Raw genomic sequence first — 9,920 nt, 5'->3', positions numbered from 1 at the left:
GCGGGGCCCGAGGGGTCAGAGGGCGAGAGGCGGGCCCAAATGGGCTGGGCCGGCGCGCACGCGCGCGCCGTGGGGACGCAGGCGGGCGGCGCCGGCGGGAGCGCGCCCGTCGCAAGATGGCGGCGGCCATGCCAGGCCCCGGGGCCGTGTGTGCGCAGCGGGCGGCGGCAGCGCGGCCCAGGCAGCAGGCTCGGCGGCTGCGCTAGCCCGGCCCTCGGCCTCTCTTTGCGGTCGCTACCTCCTCCTCTCCCGCCTTGCCTGGTATGGATCTGCCCGTGGGCCCGGGCGCGGCGGGGCCCAGCAACGTCCCGGCCTTCCTGACCAAGCTGTGGACCCTCGTGAGCGACCCGGACACGGACGCGCTCATCTGCTGGAGCCCGGTGAGGGGCTGGACGCGCCGGCCCGGGACGTGTGGGGGCGGACAGCACGGGGTTCGGGAAAGAGCGTCCGAGGCCTCCCCTCGGTGCGCGCTGCCCGGGTCTGGGCAGGGCCTCTCCTCGGTCTCTCGCCGAGTAACTGAGACGACGGCGGAAGCGCGCCTGGCTTGAGGGCAGCACCCAGTGGCGAGCGTGGTGGCCAGGTGACCCCACAGCTTTTCACATGAGTTACCAGGGTGGCGGGGTCGGCAGCTGTTGCAAGGAAATGAGGTTTTGGCGCAGGTATTGGAGGGCGTTGTTCGACTGGGAAAGGAAAGGGACCGAAAAACAAAGCACAACGTCATAAAGTTGTGGTGGGTCTCGAACTCCTGTCTGGACACCACAGCTGGGTTTCCCCAGAGCCGCTTTGGTTTTCGTTCCTCTCGGGCCTCTTTATCCACGCCCCTGCCTCCAGTTGCCTGGCAGCAGGCTCGTCTCCATAGTCTGACCCTGCAGGCCGGACAGCTCCTCCGTTTGCAGAGGTAAAGCAGAGACTATCTGGAGTTGCGGCTGAGAGTCTGCGTCCGGGCTATGACGTCGCGTCCGGGGAAGGCCGGAGCCATAGCTCCCGGCCCGCAGATGTGCGGCCTGGGCCGCCCTGGTTTGGGGAACCTCTGGGTGCCTCCGGACACACTTGCTCTCCTGAGGGCCCGGACGCTGGCTCGCCCAGACTCTCCTAAGTACTTCTCTTTCGCACTGTTAAGCCCTTAGAAAGGAGGAGCAGTCTGAGCTGAGGCGAGCCCAGAGCGGGAGGCCGGGTCCTCTGGTTCCTGGGCTGTTTGCTGAAGCTCTGGCTCAAAGCTGGTAGAGAGAGTCAGAATCATACAGCGTCCTTGTAGGGAACACTTCGTGTTGGTCCCAGTGACACACCTGTGTGCCACGCTCCATCCCTGTTGTGTGCTTCTGTAACTGTGCGCAGCGTTCCCCAAGAGGAGGCTGTATTTCCTTCCCCACAGCCTGTCCTGTTACCACCATCCCCTTGTTCAAGGCCCTAAGCTTTGCTGACCCAAGGAAATGACCCCAGGTTTCTGTCTTTATTCTTCCTTTCTCTTCTTTTTCCTTCCCCTAAATTCCCAGGAGATACTCTTACCCAGGTTGGGGAGGGGCATCGGAGATCCTTTGGGATAGTCTGAGTTTAATCTACCGGGATAATCGCCTCACCTCTTGATCTGCTCGATGTTTCTGCTTAAAGATGGTGAGGCAGAAGCCAAAGCCCTGCCAGCTAGCTCTCCAGGTCCCACTTCCTGTGTTCTGAGCGAGACCTTAGACCTGGAAAGCAGGATGGATCAAGCCTGCCACAGCCTCGCACACAGTGGCTGCACCACCCACCAGCCCTGCTGGAACGTAAACTGGAGAGGGTGGGAGCAGCCGGCTGGAGCCCATGCATTTGATCCCCCTCCCCTCTGTCCTTAGGCCAACCAGGATGTGCTTGGTGCAGGGCGCAGCGGGCAGGGGGCTTGTGCTGCCAGGCAGGACAGAAACTGAGCACTGGTTCAGCTGTGGAAGGAAGCCCTTTGCCAGGCTGGGCAGGGGCTGTGGAGCTGCCTGGCCCTGAGAAAGGAGATGGCCCTCTGCCTGAGGCCTCCGCGATGCCCACACAAGCCCCAGGCCTCTGGCAGAAAGTCTGCTGGGGGAGACTTCTGCGGTCTTGAAGCCCAGAGTTGGCTTCCAGAGGCCTTGGAATGTTCTGGCGTCTGTTCTCTTGGTGCCTCCCCTCCAGCTGGAACTTTTCTCCCCATTCTGCCTGGAGGACCCTGTGTTTGGCCCCAGAGACAAGGGAAAGGGGGCGGGGTGGAGGGCTTTCCAGCCCCAGCAGCGCTGTGCATCCTCCACACAGTCTGAGGCCCTGCCTGGAGAGTCGTGTTAGTTTCCCCTTCCCTCCCAGACCCCCAGTCAGTTACCATGCTCAGTGTGGCACCACCACAGAATAGGCCAGGGCTGCCCCTCAGACAGCCCTGTGGGACCAAAGGCCCCACAACCTTGGGAAGGAACCTGGTGAGCGTGGCAGCTGCATCCATGGGACGCTCCATGAGTCAGGCCTGTTTGGCCTCAAGACAGCGTTAACAGTGGTAGGAGGGTGGGTGACTTCCTGAAGGAGGCTCTTCTTGTTAGGCTGTGGGCACCATGAGGCCCTAAGAGCAAGGGCCTCCTTTGCCTAGGAGCTGGGTGTCGCCAAACCAGGCCCCATCCCAGGTGGCCAGTGTGAGCGCCTGCAGTCAGGATCGCTCTGGAGGCCCTGGCTGGAGAGCAGCCTGCAGTCAGGTCGCCAGCTCTCTGCGGGACTCCTTGAGGAGGGCCCCAGTCGCACCTGGCCACTCTGAGGTGGCCGAGGATTGTTCCTGGGGCTCCCATGACCACCTGGCCGGGAGCCAGGTGGGTCCCAGCAGACCCTCCATCCTGCCCTTGGGGGTTGGCAGTGCCTGAGAAAGGCTGGAGGAGTGCCCAGCACGCAGCACAGGCTGCAAGGGGCGCTGGGGCCTTGGAGGCTCCTGGTGCCCCCTGAACTTGCCACCCAGGACCCGGCAAGCCCTTTCTGGCCCTCCACATAGCAGGAAGCCCAGCTCTGGGGCATCAGTTCACCTCCTCCCACAGCACCACACAGAGGTGGCTGCTGGCCTTTTACAGATACGGGAACTGAGTCCCAGAAACACTAGGAAACAGATGAAAAGCAGGAGGACGGCAGGACCAGACCCGGAGTCCACGGTCTCTTACTGGTGTACAGCTGTGGCTCACGCCTGCCCTCGCTGCGTGCCGCGTGTCCTGGGTAGAGGGCAGCCCGAGGCCCATGCCGGTGGGGTCCAGGCTCTGGTTTCACCCCACCTGCTTTCTTAGCTGGACCAGAGCCATACTTGGACTGATCAGTACTCAGGTGTTCATAGAATTGTATTGAGTTTTTACAAGAGAGTCCCTGTTTCACCTTCCGTAGAGGTACACAGATATATACGTGGACAGATAGAGAAACGGACGAGCCAGGCAGAGATCTATACAGGACGGGCTCCCTGTCTGTCCCTCCTGCTGAGGTGGGCTGGGGGGGGGGGGGCGGGGGGGGGGGGTGATGAGGAGGAGGGGCACAGAGGCTCGGAAGGGGCTGGAGGGAGGGAGGTGGACACAGTGGACGTGAGTCCGCCTGGCTCCACAGGCCGCGTGTGCTCAGAGGGATCAGGGGGCCCACAGGACCCACCGTGGGCAGAGCAGTCAGCTCCATCGGGTATCACAGGCTAGGGACCCACGTCTGCACCTCTGGCTGCAGGGATTCCCGACCTGGGAGCGCTGGCAGCCACCCCAGAGCCCCTGCCCCTGGGCCCAGCGGTGACTGAGTCAGCAGAGGCCCCTGCGTTCAGTTGGGCCTGGAGACCCAAGTGTGGGGTGGCGGCCGGAGAGCTTGACCCTGAGCACAAGTAGGACGGGGACGTGAGGGGGGTGCAGGTGGGCTCCTTCTTGGCTGAGGAGACAGGCCGTGAAGGGCACCGAGCTGCTCTGCAGCTGCGTCCACACAGCGCTGGCACTCTTACTGCACGCGGGTGCCCGCTGCATGCCCGCGACTCCCAGAACACATCACGCAGACCTATCGCTTTGGCTGGAGGACTAAGACGGGCTTTCTGTTCTGGGCAGACTCTTGAAAGGTGCAGGTGGGCCACTGGAGTCACCGTGGTGGTTAATCCTGTTGATGTGGAGCCCTTGGAGAATCTGCTCACAGACAGAGACCCTCCCTCTGTAAAGATGTGCGTATGTGCAGAACTTTGTATATGTTTCAGGGAAACGTTTTGTAGGAAATAGGGCCACAGGCTCCAAATTTACAGCAAGACTGGGTATTCACTAAGCCCTGCATTTCAGAGGCAAAGGCGTTGCTTGCCAGCTAGCAGCTGGGCATCAGCTTCTCCCTTCCCCTGCTGTATGTCCCATCACTAGTCCCTCCGTGTCCAAGGGTAAGCCAAGACCTTCTTCAGGAATGACATGGGGTCAGCAGAGAAGGAGGGGCCTTGAACTTCTGAGGCACGAGGGAAGAGGTCCTGTGAGGGACTCACCATCAGGCCTGCCAGGCTTCTAACAGCCCTTAAGGTTGGGCTGGCAGGACACACCCAATATGGACTCACCCTCCGACAGTGTTCAGGTCTGTTACACGAAAGGACGGGTGAGCCCTTGCTTTCTGTCCAGGCAGCGTTCAAACTCGAGAGCCTGGTCTTTGGTGAAGCTGAGGCAGCCAGAATTGGCAGAACCTGGTACTAGCGAGAAGGAGCTATGCGAGAGGCCCTGCGCGGGTCTCAGCTAAGTGCTGCTTCACCCACCGGTGGCGTGAGACCTGGGCAACTGCCCAAGAACCTTCCAGGGAAAGAACAGCCACTAGGAGCTGTGTGCAGTCCTCGCAGCTGGGGCGTAGAGTCTGCTCTGAGCGTAGAGCCTGCCCGGTGCCTCAGAACTGCCGAGGCTTGAGGGTGCAGCTGGATTGGCCCCAGAGAAAAAGCTGCCCCGACGCCGTGTGAACGAACTTAAAGACAAGCCTGAAAGGATCAGGCTGATCCCTTCCTTCAGAACTGAGGGTGCAGCCCTCTTGAAAGGACGACAACTGGACGACTAAAGTCAAACAGAATGTGGTAACATGCCTCGTGTCTGGGATCCAGTTGAAACTAATAGATGGGCCACTTGGCAGGAGAATGTCACCGGTAACAAGGGAGTTAGAGTAACAGACCCAGGTATGATGGAACTGACTAGCAGGAAACTAGTAACTGTTAAAACAGTTACTAAAACGCTCTGTGTGCTCAAGAATGTAGAGCTAAAATCTTAAGACCGAGAAGTAGAAGATGTGAGAAAGAAGGCGGATAAGCAGAATGTGTCGGGAACAAGTGTCCGCTGCAGAAGAATCACCGCTGGTTACCTCTGTGTTCACTCCCCCTTCAAAGAGGTGGCCCATAACCACAGCCTTCACTGGGGGCTGCACACAGCGCCTTCCTGCTGAGAAGTCCCGCAAGGCGGGGGGCTGCACAGTGGAGGCGCTGGACAGGCAGGCCTCCGTCAGCAGTGATGAGTCACATTGACGGCTGTGCCCTGACGTGCCATGATGGGCCAGGCACACCACCCCTGTGGTCTTCCTTTCCAGAAACTTATGTAACCTCAACTCATCATGAGAGAAAAACATCAGACAGATCCAAATTGAGCAACATTCTACACAATACCAGCCCAGTCCTCAAAACCATCAAGGTCGTCAGAAACCAGGGAAGTCTGAGAGATTGTTAGTCAAGCATGACATAAGCAGATATGAATGTCGTGTACTGTCTTGGATGATGTCCTGGAACAGTAGGATGTTTGGTAAAAACTAAGGAAATCTGAGAAAAATGAGAGCCTTGGTTAAGGATGAAGCACATCGCTATGACACTGGGGGCAAATGCACTAGTGCAGGCTCTTAATAACAGGGAGAGCGGGTGTGGGACATACAGAACTCTACTGTCTTAGCTTTGCGGTAAGTCTAGCATTCTGACATAAAAGGCTTGTCTTTATTAAGTCTTTGAAGGGGATTAAACAGCAGACTAGAAACTACAGAAGAAAAGATCACTGAACAGCACAGTAGCAAAAGAAACTATCCAGAGTGATCACAGAGAGGAGGAAAGACTGCGAAAAAAGTGAGCAGAGCCTTACAGGGTTAATACCACATGGGCTGGCACACAGTTCCAGAGTAAAGGATGGAGGAAAATTTTGGAAATAACTGGTTTCTTTCTTTATTTTTAGAAAAAGCTAGACATTTTCCCGAATTTTTTTTTTTTAATGTAAACCCACAGATCCAAGAATTGCATTGACTCCCAAAGAAGATAAAAACACAAAATATACCAATGCATGTCACTATCAAAGTGTTGAAAACAAGCGTTGGAGAGAAAATCTTAAAAGCAGCATGGAAAAAAAAGGAAATTGCATGTGGAAGAACAGGACAAGAATGAGACTGACTTCCTGGCAGAGTCGGCGTGAGGCCTGGGCTGGAAGAGACCTTGTAAGCTGAAGTCTGCTCAACACTCAAGACTTGGAGTAACTCACCATGTCGACAGTTTTCTCAGTGGAGGCAGAAGAAGCATAATGGTGTATTAGGTGTCCTGGTCAGGCAATATGGCAAATACATAAAGATAGCAAGATTGGAAAGTAAGAATTAAAAGTATATACATAGAAAGCATCATTATTTACTTAGAAAATCCTAAAGAATCTACAAAACCTTATTAAAACTAATGAGTGAATTTAGTGAGTTCATAGGCTTCAATGCCAGTATACAGAAATTAATTCTGATTCCACGTACTAGTAACGAGCTGTTGACAATGGAAGTACAGTGCTCCAAACACTACAGAATATGTACTGGTTATATTATCTACAGCTGTGTAGCCAGGCACCTCCAGACTAACTTCCTAAAACAGCTGAGGCTCCGTGGCACCTGCCACCACCATCATGACTCGTGAGAGGGCAGCCTTCATAGGAGCCTTGCTTTCTTCCTCATCTTCCATCTGAGGATCTCCACCTGCTGTGCCAACATTCCCCATCTGTCCACCAGACGCTTCCTGTCCGAAAGATCCACCTAAAGTCGTGCCAAAAGGGAAATAAGAACTGCTTCTAAGCTTCCACGTGAAAGTTAGTAGAGTAAAACCAAAGCAGGCAGAATGAAGAGAATAATACAGACAAGGAAAACCAATGAAACTGAAAACAGTAAAACATGATAAATCAATTCAATAGCTGAATCTTTGAAAAGGTTGGTAACTTGCAGCATGACAAAGAAGAAAAGACATAAATTCCCAACATGATGACCATCAGAGGGTGTATCACAACAGACACCACAGGCAGTAAGAGGGTAATGAGGAAGTACAGCTCTGCACATGTAAATTTAATAAAATGAACCAATTCCTTGAAAAGCACAAACTGTCAAAACGCACCCAGGGTGAGACAGGTAACTATTAGTAGTCTTGATTATATTAATGAAGTAGAATTCGTAAAATTATGAACCTTTCTAAAAAATCTTCAGATCAAAATACCTATAACGAAACCGTCCCAAGAAAATTACCAATATGCTTCATAATGTTTATAAAACTTTCAGTTCAGTCACTCAGTCCCATTCATTTCAGTTGCTCAGTTCTGTCCGACTCTTTGTGATCCCATGAAAGCATGCCAGGCTTTGCCATGGCGCCAGCACGCCATGAAAGCGCGCCAGTTGTGTCCGACTCTTTGTGATCCCTGGCAGTACGCCAGGCTTCCCTGTCCATCACCAACTCCTGGAGCTTGCTCAAACTCCTGTCCATCAAGTTGGTGATGCCATCCAACTATCTCATCCTTTGTTGTCCCCTTCTCCTCCTGCCTTCAATTTTTCCCAGAATCGGGGTTTTTTCCAATGAGTCAGTTCCTTGCATCAGGGGGCCAAAGTATTGGAGTTTCAGCTTCAGCATCAGTCCTTTCAATGAATATTTAGGACTCATTTCCTTTAGGATTGACTGCTTGGATCTTACAGTCCAAGGGACTCTCAACAGTCTTCTCCAACACTACAGTTCAAAAGCATCAATTCTTCGGCGCTCAACTTGCTTTATGGTCCAACTCACATCCATATGTGAATGTGACTACTGAAAAAACCATAGCTTTGACTAGACGGATCTTTGATGGCAAAGTAATGTCTTTGCTTTTTAATATGCTGTCTTGGTCGGTCATAACTTTTCTTCCAAGGAGCAAGGGTCTTTTAATTTCAGAGCTGCAGTCACCATCTGCAGTGATTTGGAACCCAAGAAAATAAAGCCTGTCACTGTTAACATTGTTTCCCCATCTATTTGCCATGAACTGATGGGACCGAATTCCATGATCTTAGGTTTTTGAATGTTGGATTTTAAGCCAGCTTTTTCACTCTCCTCTTTAACTTTCATCAAGAGGCTCATCAGTTCTTCTTCGCTTTTTGCCATAAGGGTAGTGTCATCTGCATATCTGAGGTTATTGGTATTTCTCCCAGCAATCTTGATTCCAGCTTGTGCTTCATCCAGCCTGGCATTTTGGATAATGTACTCTACATAGAAGTTAAATAAGCAGAATGACAGTATACAGCCTTGACATACTTTTTTCCCAATTTGGAACCAGTCTGTTGTTCCATGTCCCATTCCAGCTGTTGCTTCTTGACCTGCATACAGATTTCTCAGGAGGCAGGTCAGGTGGTCTGGTAGTCCCATCTCTTTAAGAATTTTCCAGTTTGTTTGGATCCACACAAAGGCTTAGCCTAGTCAGTGAAGCAGTAGTAGATGTTTTTCTGGAATTCTCTTGCTTTTTCTATGATCCAACAGATGTTGACCATTTGATCCCTGGCTCCCCTGCCTTTTCTAAATCCAGCTTGAACATCTGGAAGTGCTCGGTTTACGTACTGTTGAACTTAGCTTGAAGAATTTTGAGCATTACTTTGCTAGCATGTGAGATGAGTGCAATTGTGTGATAGTTTAAACATTCTTTTCCATTGCCTTTCTTTGGAATTGGAATGAAAGGCGGGACTTTTCCAGCCCTGTGGCCACTACTGAGTTTTCCAAATTTGCTGGCATATTGAGTGCAACACTTTCACAGCATCATCTTTTAGGATTTGAAATAACTCAACTGGAATTCCATCACCCCCACTAGCTTTGTTCATAGTGATGCTAACGCCCACTTGACTTCACATTCCAGGATGTCTGGCTCTAGGTGAGTGATCACACCATCGTGATTATCCTTTTGTATAGTTCCGTGAATTCTTGCCACCTCTTAATATCTTCTGCTTCTGTCAGGGCCATACCATTTCTGTTCTTTATTGTGCCCACCTTTGCATGAAATGTTCCCTTGGTATCTCTTAATTTTCTTGAAGAGATCTCTAGTCTTTCCCATTCTGTTGTTTTCCTCTATTTCTTTGCTTTGACCACTGAGGAAGAGTTTCTCATCTCTCCTTGCTATTCTTCGGAACTCTGCATTCAGGTGGGTATATCTTTCCTTTTCTCCTTTGCCTTTTACTTTTCTTTTCTCAGATATTTGTAAGGCTTCCTCAGACAACCATCTGGCCTTTTTGCATTTCTTTTTCTTGGGGATGGTCTTGCTCACTGCCTCTGTACAATATCATGAAACTGTCCACAGTTCCTCAGGCACTGTCTGTCAGATCTAATCTCTTGAAGTTATTTGTCCCTTCCACTGTATAATCTTAAGGGATTTGATTTAAGTCATATCTGAATGATCTAGTGGTTTTTCCTACTTTCTTCAATTTGAGTCTGAATTTTGCAATAAGCAGTTCATGATCTGAGCCACAGTCAGCTCCAGGTCTTGTTTTTGCTGACTGTATGGAGCCTGTCCATCTTAGGCTGCAAAGACTATAATCAACCTGATTTCGATATTGACCGTCTGGTGATGTCCATGTGTAGAGTCATCTCTCATATTGTTGGAAGAGGGTGTTTGCTATGACCAGTGCGTTCTTTTGGCAAAGTTCTGTTAGCCTTTGCCCTGCTTCATTTTGTACTCCAGGGCCAAATTTGCCTGTTACTCCAGGTACCTCTTGAC

At 52.0% G+C, this 9,920-nt stretch overlaps 1 protein-coding gene across 7 annotated transcripts in view; it reads left to right on the top strand.

Moving 5' to 3' along the window:
- The first annotated feature begins 81 nt into the window (after window positions 1-81).
- The window catches only part of HSF1 (heat shock transcription factor 1), a 19,749-nt gene continuing 9,910 nt past the window's right edge, over window positions 82-9,920 (top strand). For 5 of the 7 annotated variants that reach the window (XM_027560488.1, XM_027560491.1, XM_027560490.1 and 2 more), the window contains exon 1: window positions 82-380. In XM_027560488.1, the coding sequence (XP_027416289.1) occupies window positions 264-380 (117 nt within the window). In that variant the 5' untranslated portion in view covers window positions 82-263. The remainder of the gene's footprint in view (window positions 381-9,920) is intronic. The other 2 variants (XM_027560492.1, XM_027560489.1) reach the window with 1 other exon arrangement.

Source organism: Bos indicus x Bos taurus, chromosome 14 (assembly GCF_003369695.1).
Source record: "Bos indicus x Bos taurus breed Angus x Brahman F1 hybrid chromosome 14, Bos_hybrid_MaternalHap_v2.0, whole genome shotgun sequence".
Taxonomy (NCBI): domain Eukaryota; kingdom Metazoa; phylum Chordata; class Mammalia; order Artiodactyla; family Bovidae; genus Bos; species Bos indicus x Bos taurus.
The sequence above is the reverse complement of the archived record's forward strand: the minus strand, read 5'-3'. Positions and strand labels throughout refer to the sequence as shown.